The 25,622-nt window shown below is 37.8% G+C and overlaps 2 protein-coding genes across 4 annotated transcripts; one reads left to right on the forward strand and one right to left on the reverse strand.

Moving 5' to 3' along the window:
* Positions 1-926: 926 nt before the first annotated feature.
* Positions 927-11,429, reverse strand: LOC148353656 (NFU1 iron-sulfur cluster scaffold homolog, mitochondrial). 3 transcript variants are annotated; one of them, XM_088351329.1, is made up of 8 exons: positions 11,303-11,429; positions 10,295-10,383; positions 10,076-10,211; positions 9,893-9,959; positions 8,362-8,470; positions 8,221-8,284; positions 5,747-5,921; positions 927-1,436 (listed from the first exon to the last, which is right to left on the reverse strand). In XM_088351329.1, exons 1-8 carry the CDS (start codon positions 11,368-11,370, stop codon positions 1,368-1,370), a joined length of 777 nt encoding a protein of 258 aa, XP_088207455.1. In that variant the 5' UTR covers positions 11,371-11,429; the 3' UTR covers positions 927-1,367. The 3 variants fall into 3 exon arrangements, with proteins under 3 accessions (XP_088207455.1, XP_088207454.1, XP_088207457.1); XM_088351328.1 differs by having other exon boundaries at positions 8,359-8,470; XM_088351331.1 differs by having other exon boundaries at positions 8,359-8,470; positions 11,254-11,377.
* Positions 11,430-12,994: 1,565 nt separating this feature from the next.
* Positions 12,995-25,124, forward strand: LOC148353657 (transmembrane protein 150A). Its single transcript, XM_088351332.1, has 7 exons — positions 12,995-13,354; positions 17,549-17,596; positions 17,678-17,740; positions 17,835-17,902; positions 18,787-18,917; positions 21,201-21,378; positions 23,075-25,124. The coding sequence occupies exons 1-7, from the start codon at positions 13,290-13,292 to the stop codon at positions 23,260-23,262; spliced, it is 741 nt and encodes a 246-aa protein (XP_088207458.1). The 5' UTR covers positions 12,995-13,289; the 3' UTR covers positions 23,263-25,124.
* The last annotated feature ends 498 nt before the right edge of the window (positions 25,125-25,622 follow it).

Raw genomic sequence — 25,622 nt, forward strand, 5'->3', positions numbered from 1 at the left:
AATATTTTGCTTGTTTATACTGACAGTATTAAATAGTGTTTTCCCTCTTTGGTCTTTATTACATGTTTTCCTCGAAGCAACATACCTAACCTCGTGGCATACAACGTTTCACCACGTGGATATCAATGACAATTAAGACCATTTTATTTTGTTGCTACCATTGCAAGCTACCAGGGGGAGTAAGATTTTCGAGAAGGGTTGTTCAAACCTCACATTGTGTTTGCTGTTAAAAACGTCATATTGGAATATAATATTGTGAATGTGCTTAATTGCTGTTGAGATTGTCATGATTGTTTTCTGTTATTAGTGTCAATAAATTTGTTCAAACCAAAAAACATAGTATGCACAAGCACTCCAGAAAATTCATCGTAATTTATGTGATTCGCTCTCGACACTATTTCTTAATACTTCTTTCTGAACAAGCATGGTTCACATGGACTGTAAATTGGAATCTGGAACCCGTATACTTACAATTCAGCATTTTTGTTAAGGAGTGACTATTTAGTCACTGTTGAATTGACGTTTTATCAATGTATTCCTTTTTTTCCCACATACACTTAATGCATTTCTGATGACAATATGAAACCACAGAAAGACAGAAAGACTGCCGATTGAACAACAGGGCCAAAACTGAATATATTGTCATTTTTGTTTTGTTATAGTGGTATTGAGATGTTCCCCCAAAATCATGGGGAATACGCAGGGTTCTGGCCAAACTATGGGCAGATGCCCTCAACTTAGATGTCTGCCTTGTTTCAATATTTAAGCAACTGACAGACGATAACAACACATGACTGTTAAGTCTTTGTAAGTAATAAAATGAATTATTAGTTGCATTGTGCAATCTTAAAACCAGAAATTGATAACATGCTTCTAAATAGAGGAAGTATGTTAGAGGGGGAAACTTTACAATGGTTGAGTCAGAGCACTGGCTTTGAACTTTATTGTGATGTAATGGACACAACAGCTTATTACAATTGTTATTTCTGTTTTTGTGTGTGTACATTACTCATAAGATCCCAGTTGAAACACAATAAACATGTGTAGGCATTCTGTTTCACACTCATTTGCAAAATCTTCCCAAAAAACAATGTATTGTACACAGTGAAAATAAATATGACAACATTTGCAGCTATCACAGGTGCAATACCACAAAGTTAACCATTTTTGGATACAGTTTGTAAAAACAATTTCACAGCATGTTAGCTTCCTTTGCTTGTTGTGGTGATTTTTGTATAGCCTAAGGGAAAACTATCATGGCTATAAATAGCAGGCACAGATAAACACACAGCAGTGCTCAAAATTTCTCTCATTCTTTTTCTTCTATGTCAAGGAGAGATGATCAATTATTCGATACACATGTGCAATTAATCTTTTAATTTTCTTTCAATCTCTTCAAAAACCTTTGCATTGATTTCATCCACTTCATCTTCTACCTGCATGGAGATGAAAGACCATTAGTTTTGAAATGAATTTCACTTATAAATGTGGGTTCACGGTCATATTTTAGACATAATAACATAACTTAGCCATATATGTTTTTAAATTGTAATCACATTCAGTGGTACCCTCTTTATACAAGCAATTTTAAACACGAGAATTTTAGTATACAATTTTGATTTGCAACAAAAATCCTGCTTACATTTAAGCTCCACACGGGGATGCCGCGGTAGATGGACTTGAACCCTGAAACTCCACAATGTGGGGCCGCTATCCACCAAGCCCCTGTGCCACCCCATTTAAGGTAAGGTATTAACTTTAATATTAAGTGTATGGTGATTTTGTGTCATCAACAGTCTCTCAAAATATCAAACCTGCAAACCTACACAAATTGCTCCCCACATTAATGATTGAAAATCTTCCCTATTAAGTAATAAAAATACACAATGCAGCAGACTATGGAAAATACTAGGGCAATATTGCAATCTATGATGATGTTGACGTTTGGTACCAGTGACTGAGTGGACCTGGATTAAAGCTGAAATGGGAGTAACGAGTTCAGTCTTTTTAAATTTTTTTCCGTATAAAAATTGTTAAAGGGAACACAGAATATGAAATTATCAAAAACCGTGTAAATACAAGGAACATGTAGAAGTCTACAGCAGTGTTCTGGAACCTATGGCTCTTTTCATGAATATATATGACTCAGAAATAAAATTAACGTGTGCAACTATTAAATATATTAGTACCGTATTTTCACGACTATAAGGCGCACTGGGTTATAAGGCGCACCACCCAAAAATATTTTTGGGTCATATATTTTCCATACATAAGGCGGACTGGAATATAAGGCGCGACAGTGGGAACGTCAACTAAACAGATAGTTCAGTCAAACTGAGATGATTTGAGGAAATTTTAAATAGAGTTCCTATAACCACTGTCAACCGCCACAAATTCATTAGTCATCCCCCTGACTTTTTCGGCCCCTTGCAGGAATCCAACAACACAGTGAGCATGGCCAATACCCTTTCAGGACACATTGTTCTGGCTGAAAGACTAAACTACGAGGAAAGAACTCGCTACCTGTTTTTGATCCAAGCCAACGTAAGTACACCTGGCCCCCATTTTACGTGTAGCCGTTCTGAGTTATAAAATCAAATGCAAATGCTCTATTTGTCGATAACAATATGAAGCTTCTCAGACTAATGTCAACTTTGAACAACGGTTTTCATGGCAGTATGATTGATGATGATAAAGGAAAAATAGTCATCAACACGAGGAAGATACATGATGGGTAGTATTTGAGGAAAACATTCCATTTTAGCACACATTTAAAATGAGCAAAAGGGGGAAAAAGAGGTAGGTAGATACGCAGGTATAAGAAACAAAGGTAAATAAGTAAGTCGATAGGTAGATACATATATATGTAGATACTGTAAGTAGAGAGATAAGTATATACATGGATAGATATAGAATAGAATAGAATAGAATAGAATAGAATGTACCTTTATTGTCATTGTTACAAATGGGCTAACATATTGTGACAACGAAATTGGGCATGACACTCCAGTTTTACACATAGTGAGGGTATGAGCAAGAAGATAAAGGAACAGAGAAGATAATGTTATAAAACAAGGGGAATAAGGCTATAGTTATATATACATATACATATAAACATAGGTACTGTAGATACTTAGAAATGTAGATACGCAGGTAGGTAGGTAGACATACATAGGTGGGTAGATCTATACGTAGACAGATACGTAGTTGGATAAGCAGATAGGTAGATAGATACATAGATAGATATGTAGATGGATACGTAGGTACGTAGATGGATACATAGAAGGGTAGATAGATATGTAGATGCATAGATAGATATGTAGTCTGTCTATCTACTAATATAGACAGAATGATAGATGATACACATTATTCTACGCTATATTACCGTATTTTCAGGAATATAAGGCGCACCGGGCTATAAGGCGCACCCTCAAAAATGTTTTTTGTCCTATATTTTCCATTCATAAGACGCACTTGACTAAAAGGGGCTACATTAGGAACGTCAACAAAACAGTCAGATAGTTCAGTCAAACTTATTAACCTCTTAACATTCCGACGGCTCGCAAAGATGCAAATACATGTCTCAGACACGTACAAACACTGTGTTTGTACGATGTCACCAATAACACATTAGGAAAGTTAAACTCTGAGGATACAAGAAATGCCAACCATTTCTTAGTTTCTATTTTCTTTTTTGCTGGCAACTGTGTGGACAGCAAAGTAAGAATTTCTTTGTGCGGGGAAATGTGTTTTTTTACTATGCATATGAAAAGAAACACTTTGAATTTAATTTAATTGAATTTAAAAATAGTCTCATCACAGAAACATAAAGATCAGTCTGAAACAAGACACTGGGAAAATATAAAGCCGGGGTAGCTCACCAAAGTCGTCTTGCAGCCATCACATTCAACAATAATACGCAACCATGGTCCTCTTACATCCGTGAGTACAATAAATCCAACTATGTAAAATGTTTTCAAACGCCAAAACATGCAATAATGCCGACAAATAAAAGAAAAAATCAGCCGAGAAGTATCTGCATCGATAGACGTTGCTTGTTGCTAGCTGTCTCATTAGCCCCATAATTCCTGTTTAAAAATACAGACTACAGTAGTAAAAATGTTTTCTCCAGGCCGTAGAGCAACCAAATGTGTAACTCACACTTTTTCGGCCAATTGCAAGCTTTGTTTTGCCCTGCTTTAGCCTATGCGAGCCTGTAAATGCTGAAAAGGACCCGCCTCCTATACCTCCGAATAACTTTAGCCAATAGTGACCATTTCAAATGATGATTGACACATTGGTTAGGAAATGAAACGTCAGTATATATATCCCAGCATAAACCGCGGACTACTTCGCCTACGGGGGAAAATCTAGTCGGCGGCTGCTTGCATTAGTTGCGAGACCTTGCAACTCAATATTTATCCATATATAAGGCTCACTGTATTATAAGCCACATGCTCAGCTTTTGAAGAAAAAAAAAACCCTTTAAGGTGCGCCTTATAGTTCTGAAAATACGGTACATGTAGAGATGATTGCTGCACATGCAATGCCGAGACAATATTAATGCTTATAGAGTTTGGTCCAGTAAATATACATGACACAATTGTAACAACAGTTTAACAGTCAGGGTGTCATACCAAAAGACCCCCAAGGGGTGTAAATCTCTAATCCTTCATTTGGAAGCTCATTAAACAATCTATGTTCATTGTTGAGACACATTATTTTTTTCCTTGCCCTCATGTAAATTTTAGATCAGGGGATTGTGTAATAATAGTCTGTAGTTTGCAATAATCTGTGGTCTGTGCAGCCCCTTGAGACTCCTTGTGATTAAGGGCTATACAAATAAAAATGACTTGACTTGACTTAACCCAAAACAAACTTTTTACCCAAAAGCCCTAGCCAAACACCTAGAGCAATTTGATAGGGTGAGCGGTAGGATATCCTCACACTCTTTCTCCTCGCCCAGAGCCATTAAAAGTAAATACGTTAATATCCTTGTTTGCAGTATTTTGTGACATTTTTACAATAAAACTATGCTTGTGCCTTTTGAAACCACTATTTGGACAAAAATCCCAGTCAACTGTGGGAGGGAGAAAAATTTTAAGTGGTTTATTTATATATTGGACACAGGCTCTGGCATTATTATTATTATCATCATTATTATTATTAGTTCATAGATTTGATCAAATCTTCAGACGTCACACAGTTAAATAAAATGTGCAGAAGAATTAGCTTTTGTCTGGAGAGCTGGTTTGGCGGTTTTGTTGAATTTTGTCTTAAAATATACGGTGTGGCTCTCATAAAAATAAAACTTTTTTTTGCTTTTATAGCTCTTTGGGTCAAAAAGGTTTCCGACTCCTGGTCTACAGGTTTCACTGTCACTCTTCCATGCAAACACCTCTGCTCTTCCTCCACACCAAACTCAAAACTTCGATAAGGTAAGTGCTCATAATAAACTAAAATTTTGTTTTGTTAATATCATCTTATTTATTTTAAAAATGTATATTAACATGTTTATTATTTGAATGGGTTTTTAAGATGTAGATTATAGCTTTTTTGTCTCCACTTTGATGCTTTTGGGAGGTCGTGAAAAGGCCAATTTTTTTTAATAATCCCAGATCACAAAAATTCCCTTGTTACACGAGCAATTCAAGCTATGAGCAAGATCCTGGAACGAACTAAGCTCACATGAAGAGGTACCACTCTATTGGGAAAAGCAATTGTAATGTAATGTTTGGACAGTTACCTGCTCTACTGCCTTGACTTCAGGAATGTAGAACTGCATCATATTCTGAATGCCGCCCTTCAGGGTGACTGTGGAGCTTGGGCATCCCGTGCAGGAGCCCACTAGCTTTAGCTGCACCGTGCCGTCCACAAAGCCCTTGAAGACCACGTCGCCACCATCCTCCTGAACGGTCGGTCTGCGTTGATACGACGACAAATACCCATTCCTTAGCCAAGGATTTACAGTAGCAACATTTCCCATATCAAAGGAATATTCTGGCGGACCACCAGGGTTTAGTTGGACCTGCCAGAGTCTCATAAAAATGTAGTAATATTTTGAAATATTTCTAAATATTTCTAAATGAGAAGTTAATAAAAATAACTTTTGCATGATATAAATGATCGCAAGTGCCATGGTGTGTATTTGTGCTATGTATCTGTCAGTCAGAACGAATCTTGGTCAGTCAGCCCCTCCCCCCGGCTAAAATATGCACGCTTACTGACTCGGTTGTCTTGGTGGTGTTGTTTGTAATGGACCGCCTGCACTGCTAGTAGTCGGCTGGGTAAAATGTGACATTGACAACCGTCACGTTTTTCCCCAAGTTTGACATTTTTTAACTCTCGGCGACCACAGAGGTTCACGCAGAAAACCTGCCCAACACCTCGTCGCATTTTCAGCGTTTTCAACAAAGCGTAAAATCGCGGCGCTGCCATTGCAAGAAATTAGAAAAATTTGTCCGAAGCAGGATATCCCTTTGGTGGACACAGGCCTCAATTCTAACTATACATGCCAACCTTTTGTTATTGAAAAGAAGTAGAATTTATTGCACACACTATTTTTACGCGCAAAACACAATCCATCTCCAGGATATATATATATATATATATATATATATATATATATATATATATATATATATGTTTAAAAGGAAAAGGGCAAACTTCTACCAAAACGGAAATCGAATGCAATTGTTAAGACTTACTCTTCATTCAAAATATAGCAGCCGTAAACTAAAATAAGCGTCCCGAGTCAAGATTTTTTTTTTTCAATTTGAAAAAGTGGCAGATTTTCAGTCTGCATTTGTAAGGGGCGAAAGGCGGTAGTCGAACGCATGAACCGGTAATGTCGGCAGGTATGTGTAGCTCATAAATTGCACGTTACAATATAACCACCTGTAAACCAACGAAGAAGAATAAGCAAATTATCATAGCAGCAATCACGAACACAGCAGTACTGATATTCAGTATTTTAATTTACCAAATCATCCATATAAGTATTACTTTTATTTAAATTTACAACTTGTATCAGTGACTTGGTCTGTTTACTTAACGATACAAAAGTACAGCATCAGTTTCAGAACAGCCAGAGGTGGGTAGAATAGCCAAATGTTTTACTCAGGTAATACTTGTAAATCAGAAATTCTTACTTGAGTAAAATAAAAAAAGTACTTGGTGAAAAAATTAGTCAAGTACTGAGTAACTGTAGCATTGTCGTATTTATTGATTTTTTTTTAAAACAACCAATCAGATCATTAAATTATCAAAGTCAATCCAATGAACAAGGCATACATTTAATTTAAAAGTAAATTAAACCAATTAACTTAAATTCAAGTGTTTTAATAAACAATAAAATGAAAATCATTTAATCAAATAAATAAATTAAGCACATGTAGCACCAAGTAACACATTTGAAGCCCCAATACTTAACAGGCTTTGCAAGCAGAACAACAAACTAGCCAATGAACTTAAATGAAGGAGACATCGGATATTGTAGCTGGTATTTCGCACTCTTTTTACGGGTAACATGCTTTTGATGAGGCCGGGGATGCGTCTCCTCTTCTGTGTTTTCAAAGTCGACATTTTCAATCTGTTTTATCCGTAAACAATCCCTCCCTCTGAAGTTGAATATGGTTACATGACGATGCTGCTACGTTTGATTGGTTAAACATGGTAGAGCAAGGCGGAGTTCTGCGTCAAAATAAATGGTCTTTAGCGGAGACAGACTGAGGCGTACTTACATGGAGGGGATGTATTAAGTATTGAAGTAACTACTTCAATATTGCCTAATGTAGCGGAGTAAAAGTACATTTTTTTCTTCACAAATTTACTCAAGTAAAAGTATTGGGATTTAAAAATACTCCTTGAAGTACAAAATGTCCAGAAACTTACTCAAGTAAATGGAACGGAGTAAATGTACTCCGTTACCACCCACCTCTAAGAACAACACTAGTTATTTCTTTATTCTTACCCCTGTCTCATTTACCATGCTTTGTGTCTGTGACTTGTTTGCTCTCTCATTGCCTTTCATAACTAATGTATTATTGATTCAACAATTTACAAGGGCACACGGTAATCATAAATCTAGCTTCTAGAAAGTACACTATATCATTTAAATTAAAAATACAAGATTTTCTCCCGGGGAGAATTTACATGGACTCCCCTAAACTCACAAAATTTGATGTCAAACGCTGCAGTGTACTTATCTGAGCTCAATACCTGATTCTGGTGTCAAGAAGCTCCTTAATCATCAACACAACTTCGTCATCGTCTTCAGAGACACCTACAAAGAATAGAATCAAAATCTGAATTATTTCAATGGATAGCTCCTCATCTACGTTTTTGTCTTATGCCTACTACTTTCTACTGGTACATCTCCTGTAGTGATGGGGTCACCGCTCTCAAAGAATTTAGCCATGGCCTCGAGGGCATTTCGTTTGATGTCCGTCCACTCCAAGTCCTCATCTATCTGTTTAGAACAAACCAGGTATATTGATCACATCAAATCACAATGAATTTGTATAACATTTTTCATACACCGAAATGCAACTCAAAGTGCTGCATAAAAATATTAAAGGTTGGCAGCATTGTTTGAGGTGTCTATAAAAAGGTGGAGTAAAATATTTTCTCTACTAAGTATGTGTTAACAATGCCCAACTGATTTCAAAGAGCCTTTAGGATTGTTTTTCCACCGCACCTATCTGATTTTATCTTACTTTTACCATCGGTGTTCTGGCCGTGGAACGCATTACACTGGAGGGACGGACGGGGTGAGTGATTTTATGCATGTGCTCTTGTTTTTTTTTGTTTAATTCAAGGATAAAAATGGTTAATGTAAGAAAAAGACAATTTCAAATATAGACCAAATGCTAACCGAAACCCCAAAAAGATGAAAAAGAGTTTATTCAAGCGTGTCTAAGAAAGTAACATACTTGCTCATGCAACACAACCAGCTTGACAGATGCTGCAATGATTTCAGCCAGAAGATGGCGTCAGCAAAAAATATATCTTCAAATTACGGATACCACCTTTAAATATACAATAAGAAAATCACCACACCCCACCCAACATAACGTCAAAAACACAGACACAATTCAGTTTATGCAAACTTCCAGCTCACAAAATAGCACACAAAAAACATTTAAGTCCAAATGACTAGAAGAGTATCTAAAGCTTAAAAGTAGATATTTTGCTTTTCATTTTCTTTTTTTATGAAACTGATTCCCAGAGTTAGCGAATGTTACTTTTTAGAAGTCGCCTGTATTATGAAATGAAGCATGTTCAAAAATTCATCACCTTTTTTATTGGTGGTAAAGAGCATTGTTATATTAATAAATGACTATGTACACAGAAAATTCCTCACACAGCGTTGGTGAGTGTAATTGTAAATGCCTTAATAACACATCAGTTACCATTATTTTAAGTAAAACAATGTCGGTTAGTATCGCCTGGCGGAATTCAGTTTCTGACAAAGCTCGCCGGTTTCTAGGAGATTAATGATAAGCATCAGCGCAGCAAATCTAGTCATTCAAACTGTTTCGACACAATTGTGTCTGAATGAAAAGCTGTCGTGTTTACAAAAGACTGCGCAAACTTCCCTGTCTGCTTAAAGTGCCCAGGCAGAAACAGAATTTCACTTCTTAGTTGCACCTTATTTTCAAAATTTGTATTTTATGTATGGATTCAGATTCATTCATGACAAAATCACGATGAATCTAAGAGTTTGACATTCCCCCACCCCTAGCTCTGACACTATAGCAAACCTCCTTTGGCCACCTCAAAAAATGACAGCTTATATCTTGGAAAGACGGGCAGAAAATCTGCCTACTTGAACCACTTCAAATAAAACATTTCACACTAGTGTGGAGAACTGAGTAAATACAATACTTACTTTTGTGACCGTGATGAAGTCTGGGCCAAAAAATACACTTTTGACACCTTCGATTTCAAAGAGGTCTCTGTAGAAGTTGCATTGTTGTTATAGTTTGCTTAGTCAAACGTTTCCATTTTGAAAAAGCACAGTTGTGAGTATTAAAGCGTGAAATCAAACCAAAAAAGGAGAAGTAATCCAAACCTGGCTAAAGTTGAACAGTGTGTTGAGCTCTGAGAGGGAAAATCCAGTGTTCCACTTCCTAAAACTGGTTTATCTGGGAGAAACTTTAAGCTTCTCGGATTTGGGGTGTCCTCGGTCTGGATGGAAATATGTCGTGCTAGGGTTACAAAAATAACGAAACGCATAAGTAGGGTCAAAGTAAGGAACGCCTTTAGGGAAAAGTAATCGTAAGATTCTCACTCTGTATGTATGTTTTTCTGGCTCTGGGTTCTGATGGGACTCTCCTGCGAATATGAGTGTGGTATGAACTTCCAGCCATCTCTTGAAACCTTAAACCAAATAGATAATAGTCAATAAAATGCACAAACGTGCTTTAAAAAGTGTAGTCCTGCTTCGCGGCGTAACAGCATACATGTAAACTTATACGTCTCCCCCGTGTTTTATATGTTTTTTGACCATTTCAAATTGTGTGCGGCATAAACATTTTGATTTTTTGGGGATTTTTCCCCAATAAATGGGGTGTTTTTTTTATGTTAATCCGATTTCATTTTGCCCATTTCAGCTCCGAGCTTAACTAAAATATGAATGGAAAGATTACCAGCTGCTACCTGATGTCAAGTCATGTTTAAGAGTCTTTTTGGCCACACATATTTAAATTAAAAACTTCCGTCCATTATCTGCACCGCTTATCCCCAGTAGGATCACGGCGGTGCTGCATCTTAACCTAGCTATCTTCGGACAGTGTTCAGGGGACACTGAACTGGTTGCCAGCCAGTAGCAGGACAAACCTGTTTACACAAATGATCATTGCTTTTATTCAGTTTTTTTGTGAGCAAGTAGGTGTCGGGATGTGTTTAGAAAGTGTATTATAACAACAAGGAAAATTGAAATCATTAACAAGGGGAGCAATTGCCAGCTGCTACCTGATGTCAAGTCATTTTTATTTGTATAGCCCTTAATCACAGGCGAGTTAACATGATTGTTGTTTATGCCACTAAGACCTGGACGATAGCAGCGATTCACTCACGACATATGCTTGCCTATAACTACTAAATAAAATGGTTCATGTTCATCAAGTCAGAGGGAATTGAAAGGCTTTTCGGATTCCAAAAGCGGATTCAATGTCGTCGCAATCTATCGAGTTAGCAAAGCTTAATAGTGCGTGTAACAACACATTTGACTTTAAACAAATATCACACCTGGCGCAGAAAATAATCAGGATACTTTGCACTGTTAGGAAGTACACACCGAATAAAAGTATCATTTCTCGCCGTCCGTAGCAACGGGCACAGGGCCCATCTAGCGTGCGCCGCCATCTTGTCTGTTTTGAAAAATGAGGTTGGTGACGTCAGCCACCGACCTATAGTGATGGGTCGTTCGCAAACTCTTAAGTGACCGACTAGAGCGGTCTCTCTCTCTCTCTCTCTCTCTCTCTCTCTCTCTCTCTCTCTCTCTCTCTATTTCCATGTATCTATTTCACTCTATATCCCCCATACTTTCCCTGTTTTCCTTTCTGTTTCAGTTTGTTTTTCTCTCCCTTTATCTCTTCTCTCATTGTCTCTCATTTTCTTATTTTCTCTCATTTTCTCTGTCTTTTTCTCTCTCGCTCTCACTCTGTCTCTTTCTCCATCATACTTTTTAATTTTGTTCTCTCTTCCCCTTTCCTTCTCTTTCTTTCTGTCTCTTTTTGCAGCTCTCGATCTCTCTCTCTCTTTCTTTCTATCTCTCATTAGAAGGCGCTTGTGACTAGTAAATATGAGTGGCGTCATCTCTCTGTTGTTTGATCAATATAAACATTTTGAAAGTTACGATTAAATAAAAGTTCACTTTATATTGAAAAAACAAGGCCGTTAACTATATTTATAATAGTCAAGTCTAGTCATGTTTATTTGTATAGCCCTTTATCACAGGAGTCTTAAAGGGCTGAACAGACCACAGATTATTGCAAACTACGGACTATTATTACCCACCTGATCTAAAACCTACATGAGGGCAAGGAAGACTCAAAACCTCAACATGAGGTAAATGAAGAAGCTTGAGGAGGGACTGCACATGAGGTAATCCTCCTTCCAGAATGACCAGGCTGCAACGAATGTTGCAATTACAAATAATACACAGATTTAGCTATCCATCCATTATCTGCACCGCTAATTCTCAGAAGGGTCGCATTGTGCTGGAGCCCATCTCAGCTGTCCTCGGTCTGTGGGCAGGGGACACCCTGAAGTGGTTGCCAGCCTGTCGCGGGGCACATAGAGACAGAAAACTTACTCATTCACACTTGGGAACAATTTGAACCGGCCAATTCACCTGAGATGCATGTTTTTGGAATGTGGGAGGAACCCGGAGTGCCTGGAGGAAACTCACGCAAGGATGGGGAGAACATGCAAACTGCTCTAGACAGATATTGTCAATGTGAAATGTAGGTAATTCACAAGCTTTAGAATAGAAGTGTGTTTTAAGCCTAGATTTAAACAGTTCCACTGAGGTATAATACTTTTTCATAAATTATTAGTTTGGTGCGTAACGTCACATGATAATAGGTAACATGTCAATCAAGCAACAAAAACAATCAGAGGAATCGTTTGGGAATCAAAAGAGTCGGCTTTTTCTAGTGAGCCGAGCTGAAAAAGCCTATTTCCTAAAAAGCCCTGGAATTGCCATCATTTCTGTCCCAATGACCGCATTCTTTCGTCAACATTTTCAAAGATCAAGATTTTCGTTTTTAAATTTGTCAATTCATAATTAACTGCTCAATATTTTCATCACAGTCTAATTCCCTGTCAACAATAGTAAAAATCAAAGAAAACGAGATAAAATAAAACAAAACCTCGTTTTAAAAAGTAATACAAATGGACCGTAATACAAAAACAAGCGAACGTTCACTTGCCCTAATTCCCCCTTTAGGGATTACCAATGGACTAAGTTTATGATTTACGAGGAATGTAAGATTACGACAAGCACAAACAAAATGTAGCAAGTTCCGAGATTGTTGAAGAACAAACTGGTCTTCCAAGCCGTGTTCTGCACCACGTTTGTTCTGTCACTTTGGAAAGGTGCGGCAGTCTGGGAGGAGACCAACAGAGACAAAGTCAATTTAGTGCTGAACCCAAAAAGAAAACGCCGACAAAAGGAGTGTGTCCGTATAAAGCCGCCAACCGGAACACAGGAGGACAGAAAGACAAGTGATAAAACAAATCTATCGTTTTATATATATTTTAGATTGCTTTTCTGAGAAATGTGGCTTTGGATTTTCTTCCCTTTGGCCCTTTCGATGACGTCTTTCATTGGAACGTGGGCTGTGTAAGTACACTTTTAAAATCTTCTGATGCTTGGTAATATGTCTAACTGTTTATCTCAAATTCTTTATGAGAGAACTAAAAAACAATGATCATCCATTAACATACCTGTCAACCTCCACAGATCCATGCCCTTTCAAAATGTGGTATTTTCCCTTACAAAATACAAAATAATCTTACACCATACTTTTTTTTCAAACGTGTTTATTTATGTAGTTTAACATGTTATATTGCACATGTGTTTCGTTATATCATATATATTGTTAATTAACGTTTTGTTGTGAGATACTGAGTTGCTCGACATGAATGAGGTTTATTATAAAAAAAGGTTTGAAAATTAAGTAGCTTGTACGTTCGAGGTAGAATGAAAAAATACATGCAAATATAATTAAGTAGAATAATACATTTTCTTATTGACATTTTCTTATCGTCTTGATCACCGGTAGTAGACATAGACCGTTAATTGCCAATAAACAAATATCTAAAGCAGTGGTCTCAAATTTAAATTCTTAAATATCTATCTATCTATCTATCTATCTATCTATACATAAATATAATGTATGTATGTCTATATATATATTAGGATTTAAAAACCCACGAACATTGATCAATCAGTAATAATGTAAGTGGGCTGCACTTACATTAAAGGGACAATGTGTTTTATTAGGTGCTAAAAGGCACAAAAAAGAATACAAGCTACGGGGACTCAAAGTGACCAAAAGGCAGGAATTTTCTTCTTAATTCATTGCCCAGCCTTTCACGAAGAAAGAAAGAAAGATAAAAAGGGAAAAAAGGAAAAAAGAAGACTAAAATTGAAAAAAGAAAATAAGAAGAAAAATAGTTTTTTCAGGTACCCTACATTTGTATATACTAATACACAAACTTAGATCTCAAACAAAAACATTTTCACAGAAGTACTTCACATACAAAGTGTAGGAAGACAATATGAACTAATATCCTCTCATCTTTGTTTCAAATTAAACTAAACTGACAATTTTTGTCACAGAGTTAAAACAACTGTAGAACAGATAAAGCCGAGTACTGTTACGTATAAGAAAAAGACAAAGTTGACTGCAAGTGGGGAAAGAACTAAAACAGATGCTCAAAGAAATGTTTGTGTCGTTTATTTAGTAAATTGAATAAACATGATTACACAATTTTCTTTTGTTTTTACTGCAGTCTGTCTGGCTGTGAGTAAATAGGTGTCACTTGTGATTGGTTTATTGTCACTTAATAAGGAAAACGTTCATCATTAACAAGGTATTTTTGAATATTAAATATCAACATGGGATTTCCATGCTTGAAATTTAATTCAAAAAATGTTAAACCATTTTTGTTGCAACAATTACCAAGTGGTGGCAGTAGCTCAGAAGAAACGTTTGTTCTGGGCTCAGCTGTTCCCTCTTAAATGTCAAAGTGCCCTTTGGCAAGATATGGCGTAGTGTTTGTAAAAGGGAAAGTGTGAAGCACATAGTAAAGCGCTTTGGGAGGTCTTCACTGACTTGGAAAGTGCTATTAAAATGCAGACCAGTTACATGACATATTGAAGTACAAAGAAAAAAAAAAACGACAAATTAAAACGAATGAACTAAATTCTGAATACTTTTTTTCTTTTCAATTTGTAGGTCCCCCAAAAGGGTTCACATCAAACATTTTTTGCGCAGTCTTTTATATGAGTTGTTAAGTGACAAAATCGTCCGATTCTAACCGCTCACGCTGAGTGAAAAAACGGGTTCCAATGTTGTTAATCTTAGATATGACTCAACCTGGGATTGAAGCCTTGACCCTTTTTTTTTTTTTTGGGCACTCTAACCTCCCACCTGGCTTACGGTTGGAAATACTTTTGTAAGTCCGTCATCATGCGTCTTGAGATAAATGACATCATCCAAATGCAGCCTTCCCTTCACACTTTGCAAGTCCCGGAAAGAAATCACACTTACTGTCTCCAAGCATTACCTCGTAAATATTTTTTTCTTTTTATTCTGACATTCTTTTATCTGTTTTTTATCTTTTCTTTGGTACGTGTTTCACTTGTTTATCCACAATTGCTATGTTTAATCTCATCAATGACACAAAGGTCTATTCTATTCTATTCTATTCTATTCTATTCTCATCTCATCTCATCTCATCTCATTAGCCGTACCGCTTATCCTCATTAGGGTTGCGGGGGGGCTGGAGCCCATCCCAGCCATCTCCGGGCAGTGGGCAGGGGACACCCTGAGCTGGTTGCCAGCCAATCGCAGGGCACACAGGGACAGACAACTCATTCGCTCATTCACACCTAGGGACAATTTGGACCGGCCAATTCACCTGAAATGCATGTTTTTGGAACGTGGGAGGAAACCGGAGTGCCCGGAGGAAACCCACGCACGCACGGGGAGAACATACAAACTCCGCACAGGAAGTCTGGAGCTGGATTTGAACCCACGACAGGTTCCCATGACATTGAACTGTGCCACACAAGCGCTAACCAGTGCGCCGCCGTGCTGCCTTCTATTCTATTTTATTCTAATCTGTTCTAATTTTGTTCTATTCTAGTTTTCCAAGAAATCACATTTATTTTTTTATCTTTTTTTAACCCAATTGATTACAAACTACATTAAATTATTCACCTCGATGTATAAATTACTCAAAAATATATTTTTGTCTGTTTATCCTGACATTCTTTTATTTCGTTTTTCTCTTTTTAGTCTTTATTACGGGTTTCACTTGTTTTGTCATGATGACTGATTAATTTCACCTCTGCTAGCTTCCTGATTGGTTTCTCCTCCTACTTAAGCTCAGTCCTTTCACTTGCCTGTTGTCAGTCCGTCAGCGAACCTCTGTTTCTACAAGGCAAGCATTTTGACTCTGACTCCCATCGGTCCCGCTTTTTTTCAATCGTTTTCATCCATCCGTCCGTTCCTGATTTCCCCGATTGTCTCCGGCTACGACCTGTTTTTTGACCCGGACCACGTTTTGATCTCCCTTCCCGGTTTACGACTCGTTTTTGATCCCAACCATGTTTTGCTCTCCTGTCCTGGCTGTCGACCTGTTTTTTCTGTCTCCGACACCACGATCTCTTACTCCGGAAGATCTACTTCCGCATTCAGAACACGTTCCAATTCTATGAGCGGCTTGCTTCCCACGTCCAGCAGGCATCGCATTGCGGGTGCTGCCTTACTTCTTTATCTCAATAAACTTGTGGTTAACGTTAGGCATCTGGGTCCTAATTCCGTTCTGGTCGTGACATAAATAGGTGTTATATGTTTGTGTATATTTATATTTACAGACAAAGATAACCGATTGTGTAGTTTTTTTGTTTTGTTTTTATATACATTGGATTTCATTTTTTACCATTTAACTTTCCATTTTAACAAAATTAATGTTCTCTTTGCTTATTCAATAACTTTTATTTTGTTTATGTGGTTGTTTTCTTTCAATGTTCGCCTGTGATCGTTCATTCTGTTAAATTGGTTTTACTTTGTGTCACTCAGAATTCACCAGTGCAGAGGTCAGGTACCTTTTTGACCCAAAGAGTGATAAAAGCAAAAATATTTAAAAAATATTGTTGAGAGCCACACTGTATATTTGAAGACCAAACGACCAAACTGGCTCTCAGGACAAAATCTAATTCTTCAGAACATTTTATTTCCCTTTGGCATGTTTCCCATATCAATATATTTTACCACCTAAAATTCGTTTCCCTCCCGAGTTAATTAAGAGTGTCGAGGCTCATTTTGACGGCCATTTTTATCCTAAATAATGGTTTCAAAATGAAGTACAAAATACTGCAAATGAGGATACTAACGTATTTACCTGCTGGCAGTGCAGTGAGCACTGGGCAAGGAGTAGTGCTAGGCCCTGTCTATAGCTCAGCCCATTCCTACCGCTCACCCAACAGACTGCTCTATGTGCTTTGGTAGAGCTTCTGGGTAAAAGGTTGTTCTGTGGCTTTTCACCATTTTTTCACCATAAAGTGTGTCAACAATGAAGATATATTGTTTAATGAGTTTCCATAAAAATAATTATTTAGCGATTTACAGTCAAAACAGGGTGTGTTGGTGTGACACACTGACTGTGAACTATAGTTTAATTTTGTCCTATATATCCTGGACCAAACCCGACATTGCCACGTCTTTGCTTAAGCGAGCCCTAATTTCCCGACCCTAGCACCAGTGTATCATCATTGTTTTCATGATGATGATTCTTCTTGCAGGTACGGCTTGGCCTACTCTAACCGACATGTGTGCTCGCTCACAGACTGGTGAGTTTGACGTCATTGCTTGCAACCAGAACAGCAAAATTATAGCAAATGGTCTTTTTTTTGTTCAATGTCTTTTGTCAGGTGGGGGGAAAACTTCTGCACAGTCAATCACACCACCAATTGTTGTAAGGTCCCCACCATAAGGTAACAACAGTCCATCCAAAGCATCATGTGCTATTTTATTACAAAGAAAGAGCTGAATTTCATTTTGTCATTCACCCCAAAACCGATTTTGCAGCACAAGCGGGACGTATGCCCCAGAGAATTCACTTTTTACAGCCATCATCAACGCTGGGTCCTTTCTGTGTAAGTTCACCAACTTAAAACCCGAAAGCACGAATGTCATACTCATTTCTCCATCGACGTTATAGCTGATGTATAAATGTAACTACTGGTAAACGTAATCGGTATGTAAAATTAATGTAACTACTCATTCATGTAAAACAGGGGTCTTTAACACGGTGCCGCGGGCAACAGGGTGCCCCCTGAGGACAGCCGAGGTGCCCGCGGACTTGTTCTGGAAATAGCTAGGTTATTGTAATTTTTTAGTAAAATTAGATTTTTAGTGGTGGACAGAGTCAATTTAACACTTCTCGCTCTCTTTCTCTCTCATTTTATTTCTCTTTTTCTTCTCCCTTTCTCTTTCTGTCTTAATTTTTTTTGTCTTTCTTTTTCTCTTCCTCTCAATCTCTATCAAACAATATAGTTGACTCTATTTTGAATGGCGACATGATCCCAAAAGACGTGACATAACTTGGAGGAGAGTGAAAAACCTCGCCGCTATAAACAGCGTCAGGTGTGTGGACACTTGCCGCCGATATTGTTAAAAGAAAGCCGTTACGTAACAGCGTTATTTATAACGGCGTTATTCCCAACACTGGTTAAGACTGGACCCAGCTGGGTTTTACAACTAGTATGATGGGTTAACGGCAGACTTATCAGGACACCACTTAGAAACATAACTGAATGAAAGAATACATTTAAACATTAAACGAAAACAAGTAAAATACTGTATTTGATTATGCGGATAAACAAAGTGCTTTTATAAAAATAAATGAATAATGGAATTATTAAAGTAACAATTTGCTGATATAATAATAAAACTAATAAATTTAAACTGGAAAACTAATGCAATCATGACTACATATCCAGAGACATGTTTTATAATCAAACATGATCTATTTTTGCAGTTTTTTTCTTCTGCATATTCCATCATGCCCACATCATGGAAAAAAATGAGATTCATGCCACCCTGAGCAGGACTGCACTGACCTTTGGCGTAATGGCTTCCTTGGGATCCTTTGCCGCTGGAAATTGCAACGTAAGTTTAGGAAAAGAATAACTAGCTAGCTAGCTACATAACTGGACAGAAAAAGAAATTCTATATTGTACTATACTAATTACATGTGTACGAGGGGTTTTACACGTGTTACAACAGGGGTTCTGATGCTACCCCTTTAAAAGAGGCAGATGTTGAGCCGCACAGCTCTTCGAAATTGAGAGAGTGGCTAGAGAAGAAACCAAGCCGAGGAGAGCGGCCCCGTGTTTGAAATTGTAGTTCTCGGGCCATGAGTTCAAACCTGAGAACCACGCCTTCAAGTCACAATATGTAGGTTTTTGTGGCGTTTGAGACGACAACTCTGTATTTTTACAACCTGATATCAGTAATAAAGCAGCAGTCAAACTCATCACTTCCCATCTGTGAAACGCGTGCTAGCTGATCTTCCCTCTTGTCTCATAGTTACAGCCCTAGTTCAGATTCAGATTCAGATTCAGATCTACTTTATTGTCATTCTAGTACACGTGTATACAGAACGAAATGTCGATACATCTGACCCGCACAGTTTCCTTGAATGTACAGATATAAGTAAAAGTTGTATTGTATTATGGCTACGTATAGTATTTTACCATAGTGCCGATAGTGCAAGAGGAGTAGCTAACCGGATGTGCAAAAAGGGCAGTCAGGTTAACAAGTCAGGTAAACAGTAACATTAACACTGTAACAATAACGCTGTAAGTACAGTAGTGCAGAGAGCAAATGTGCAAGGAGTGGCAAGCTATAAAGAACTGCCAGTAGTGCAAAAAGTCAGATTAGCAGCCTTTTAGATTTAGGTTAACTATATGTTAGATTGACCATTTAACAGTCTAATGGCCAGGGGGACTAGACTACTGCGGAACCTGGTGGTCCTGCACCGCACACTGCAGTACCTCTTCCCAGAGGCTAGCAGAGTGAACAGTCCATGATGGGGGTGAGAGGGGTCCCCGATAATGTTCTTAGCATGGGATAGGCAGCGCTTCTGGCCAATGTCCTGAATGGAGGGAAGTGTAGCCCCGATTATTTTCTCTGCTGTCCTCGTTACCCTCCTCACACTACCCCAGTCGGTAGCGCTGCAGCCTCCACACCACACAGAGATACAGCTGGTCAGGATACTCTCTATGGTGCCCCTGTAGAATGTGATGAGGGAGGGTGGGGGCAGGTGGGCTCTCCTCATCCTCCGTAGGAAGTACAGGCGCTGCTGTGCCCTCTTAACCAGTGATGCAGTGTTCACGGACCAGGTGAGTTTGTTTGTAATGTGCACCCCTAGGAACTTGATACTTGAAATGTTATATTAGTTCTACACATTTTTACAGCTTTCATCTGTCCACACAACATGTTTGTCTGCAAAGCTCTGTCTAGCTTTTTGACAAATGAAAGGTTTGGTCCTTACAGTGTGGACCTTCAGTCCAAAGACTCTTGAACGGGAAAACATTATGTGCCCAGACAGACCCTTACCATATTCAGCACTGAACTGGCGAGTAATTATAGCTGCAGTGTGGAAACCATTACCTATTGACATCCTCCGCAGTGATCTGCCCTCTCTTGCATTTCTCTTTTGTGGACAACCAGCCTTCTTGGGCCACTTCAATGATTTTGTAGTTTTGTAAAGGTTCAATATTCTCCAAATCACAGGTTTGGACCGATCAACTACGGCTGATAGGGTCATCTCTTTCGTTTTCATCAGGACAGCCTGCTGCCAGAGGCTTTCAGTCACTTTAGAACAGCCGACCGTCCTGCAAAGTCCTTGAAACTGGCCGTTTGAGTGCCTATTAAATAAGGGTTGACCGATAATCAAGAAAATTGGCATCATGTCCTGGTTTAGCACCATTAAGTGGGAGGCACCTGGAAGTGTTGTCTAATTTTCATCACTGCATTTTTGGTAAAATGCCTTATCTATTTTGTGAAAAAAGTGTTGTAGTAACTTGGTATAGACACAACAAAATGTCCTTAAACTGTTGAGCAATGAAGATGGCATTTCTTCTGAAGGATTTTATTTTTTCTAATTTAGATCCCCAGCGTATGTGTGTTAGAACATCATGACATCAACTCAGATATGCACCCTGGCTTGTTTGGAGCAATACTGTTAAGTAAACCGACAGGACATACAACAAAAATTTATCGGTATTCTTGTTAAGCATACCCTTTGCATGGTTTTGATTTCAAACTCCATTTCCTTGTTGACTATTACAAGAAACCCTGAAGAACTTGTGAAACAAATTTGTATGGCAAATACATTCAGTCTTTCTTTTTGCCTATTAATTCTTGGTATTTTCTTACCACCACCAGCCTGGCTATTTGACCGTGCTCCACCACGCTGCTGCTGGAGTAAGCTTCACATGCATCTGTGGTTACATATTCCTACTCACCGTGCTGACAGGTAGATGTCTTCTGACCGGCTTTGAGAACTTCCTCTACCCGTTGCGTGTCATGTCAACCGTTCAACAGACCATATTAACTCTGTGCTGTATCCTTTTAAATTTCAATCCGAAATCATTTTAAGTGTTTCAATTTTCAGGTTTCATTGCTTTAGCTGATTGATGATGATGACTTTTTAGGGCAAATTCCAGACTAAAAGGTGCTATTTTTTTTTCTACATTTTAAACACTGTGGCTAGAATATGCGTTTTATTCTTCTGCCGGCGCCTAGCAGCTGGCCTAGAACTGGTGCGGACCAGAGAACATAGAAAACAAATCATCGTGAGGGCCCACAGCGCAATTTGATTTCTGCCAATTTCTCTATCACTTTATCACGTGCGCAAGGGATGGGACAGCTTAAGATCATGCAACTCTACATAAAAACAGCAAGTCATTTCAATTAATTAGGTTTCGTTTAGAGATTGTTCTTATCATACCTGTGCCTATGTTAATGCCAATTTAATTCCTATTGACTACTATGGTAGATGATTAAGATTAAAACCCCCCGTGAGGCTTGTACAAAAACAGTTAATTTCCTTCCTTAAATTTGCGTATGCGGGTTTTAATCATGTGCGCCTTATAGCCTGGAATTTACGTTACTTGAAGTAAGAGAAGCAATTGTGTTCGATATAATGCAGCGGAATGACGTGTTGGAACAGGATGTGTGTAAATAGGTTTGACCATCTCTGGTCTTAGATAACTTCATCCTGTTGACAAAGTGGGCCTGCCGCCTCAGCAACTACGGTGGCACATATTGTATCACCCTGATCAGGTCACATTTCACCACATCGTTTATTTTATCGTATTGCATAAATATCTCTCAAGCCAATGACGTTTTTTTAATTCAAGAAAAATACCATTTGTTGAATTAGTTTTCAAAGTTTTTCAGCCATAATACTTTGCTCCTAAAAATAGTTTGAAATGGAAAGTTCTTTCCTAAAATTTGATCAAAAATCCAGAAACATTGTTGTTGTAAATATAATATAATGTTTGTCGTTGGTTCCTCAGAAAATATTTTTAGTTTTTTAGCTTTAAGTTTGAAGCCTGAAATTTGGCAATATGACACAAAGTTCTTGGGCGCCAATACTTTTGCTAGCCACAGTTCATAATTTGGTTTTCATTTTCTTTATATATTTTTTTTCTTTTCCAAATATGCCTTTGCCTAGAAATATATATAAACTTCTTGTCTTGGAAATGGTACCTTGATTAGAAAAAACATTTTTTTTTAGATTTATATTTCCTACATTTTGGAGGTGTTGGACCCATGTGGAGGTGTCAAGAACTGCAGACAGAGATGCTTAAAAGAAGGATTGTATTTAAAAACAAAAGAAGGTACCAAGTAGCAAATAAGATGGATTCCTAAAAAAAGGAAATGCCCAAACCAGAAGAAAGATCAAAATTGCAACTGGAAAACGTATTAAGCAAAGAAGTCAAAAACAAACAAACCTGACGTGGAAGTGAAAATGACAACCAGAATAACAATGGTACAAAAATGACAATGACCCAACACACGTGTGCATTTCAAATCCTCCTTTTGAAAGGGTGCCAGATAATTGAGCAAAGGTGTGTGGTGATTGGACATACTTGTGCCCAGTTCAAACCCTGGTTGGGCCCTCTGGTTGTAGGAGGTGTGTCAGACCCTAACAGTATTTTTAGTCATTGCAAAATTGCTCGAGGATTATAGAAAACTGACAACTCCTGTTGGTTTGAGCCTGATTCTTTGAAGCCTTAACCCAGCTCCCACAGATGCGTTTTGCTTCAGCCACAGCGACTACTACTTCGTCCACCTATCTGCAGTTTTTGAGTGGCTCCTCAGCACCAATCTGGAGCTTTTTGAGCTAAGTTACATGGTGGAATTCAGCTTTTTCTCCTCCCACATGCTGTCTAACCTGTTCAGCCGACACGAAGAGGAGAGGCCCTTCGTTTTGGCCTGAAATGACCTGCTGAAAAACAGATTTAGACACATCTTTGAAGGTTGAATTTGGCCCTCCATAAAAGGCCGAGCTTTCACTGCGAAGATAATGCAATGACGCCTTTTTATTCCTAGTATGACTGAAAGAAAAAAAATGCGGCTGCACTGGATTACTGTCAACTTCCTCATCAATGGATGTCATTGAACTGCTCATCAAAGTGTGACAAAAAACTTGAATGCCAAGCTCATTGTGAAAACAAATACCTTTTGTCGTGACATGAAATTGTTATTTTATACCTGTATTAATTTGCTCGATATGAAAGTGCAGTGGTGTTCATTACACGCTAGATCAGTGGTGTGCAAACTATAGCCCGAGGGCCACATACATCTCCTTACCACACCATTTTTACTCACGGTGCTAAAAACACTGATTTGCATTAGTGAATTCTGTTGGGCATTTTGAGAGGTTAAACAGTCTCTCCACTTCTTTTCCAGCAAATGTTAAAAAATGAAGTAAACAGAAAGTCTTTCAACAAAATACTATACACCAGGGGTTTCCAAATTTTTTCAAGCTGAGAGATACTTTTTGTACTAATGAGCGCAATCAATTTCTAAAATGGCAAATTAACCAGATTGCTTGTTAAATGAAACTCCCAAGATTTATTTATTACTCAAGAACAAATTCAATTTACAGCTTCAAGTACTTGATTAACAAATAAAAGTACTGTATTTTATAAACCTTTTGTTACAAATAACTTCTGTACAATCAAATCATAATTTTGAAAATAATCTTGCGGTTTCATTGCACAACTTTAGGAATTAAAGACCCGATCTACTTCATCTTACATACTTTGCTGCTAACATGTAACCGTTATGGAAAACTGCATTTACCTTCTGGCTCTGTCTTTCAGAAATTAATTTTTTTTTGAAAAAGCGCCAGGGAACCACTGGGAAGCACCAAATACCTGCATGTGGCTCCTGAGAAGGTTCAGTGGGTGGATAGGTCCAACTTTGTTGGCAATAAAAAGCATCTTTCTCTGTTTAGCCAATCAAAATGCAGAACACAAAGCACAATAAACATCCGCAAAGTAATGAAACAGCGCTAAGCAAAGCACAAAGTTGCAAGGTGTCTCTGTACAAGCTCATTTACATATGCATACAGATTAAACCGCAACATTATCAAGGCACAGGTGAAGAAATGGAGAGACTGTTTAACCTATCAGAAAGCATAACAAAAGGCGTAATCAGTGTTTCTGGCACCAGGAGTAAAAATAATGTTAAAATGGTATAAAATCAAATGCCTTTTCGTATGTCATCTGTATGTTAGTCTTGTGATTAGGTGTAGGCGCTCCTCCCACCCAAGTTTGACACCCGTTGCCCACAATGTTTTGAGGTTTGACACTTAACGACTAATATATACCGTACATGTATAAAATTCCCAACAGTCATACACAATGAAACACGATGTCGTCCCAATTGTATGCGCCCTTATAGTTGGATGTGTCTTATGTATGAAAAACATGTGACAAAAAAATATTTGTGGGGGGTGCGCCTTTAGTGCAGAAAATACGGTACTCCTGATGAAAATGTGCTCACTCTTGGGGTCCCAAAAATTCAAACAGCTGGCTACATTTTTCTTTACTTGCCATTGTTATAATGTATTTATTTTTGGAATCAAGATGTTTATCCATTTCGAGTTTTTCAATGTATGTTATCAAATGTAGTGCTATAAAATGCATAATTTATGACTTTGCTTTGATTCTGGATGTTTAAAACCCAATTTGATTAAACGGTTTATATGTGGATAAAAGATATGTATAACACATACAGTGCTTGTAAATGTTTGCATGTTTGTTTATTCATAAATGATTATCGCCACTGTGACCTATTTCCACTTTTTAATTGTTGCCTGAACGGGATGTGCACAATTTCTTTTTAAAAAAGGGCAAAAAATATAAACAGAACAAAATAAAGAAAAATGATGATTATGGATTCATTGATTACTGATTGATTTATTTTCATCTGAAATCTTAGTGTTTTATTGTTGGACCTTATTTTGTGTAGATAATTAAAACACGATATTTAAAAGAATGAAATAAATGTTTTGAATCTGAATTAATTTGTGGAGAACCCGATTTCTAAGGCCTGCGAGCATAATTCTAACACTTAATCCAAAAACGCCACGAGTTAAAGGTACATTGTTTATTACTTAGCACCACCTGGTGGTCATTTTTTTTTAAAATAACTTTTTATTTCTCACACAAATTTTGGCAGAGGTTTGATTCCACTATCATACATCAAAACAAACACAAAACATATACACTTGACACACCCATAAATAACAGAAGGAACAACAGAAAAAACTAAAATAAAATACAAAAT

The sequence above is a fragment of the Urocampus carinirostris genome, chromosome 13 (assembly GCF_059441175.1).
Source record: "Urocampus carinirostris isolate Australia breed hairy pipefish chromosome 13, RoL_Ucar_1.0, whole genome shotgun sequence".
Taxonomy (NCBI): domain Eukaryota; kingdom Metazoa; phylum Chordata; class Actinopteri; order Syngnathiformes; family Syngnathidae; genus Urocampus; species Urocampus carinirostris.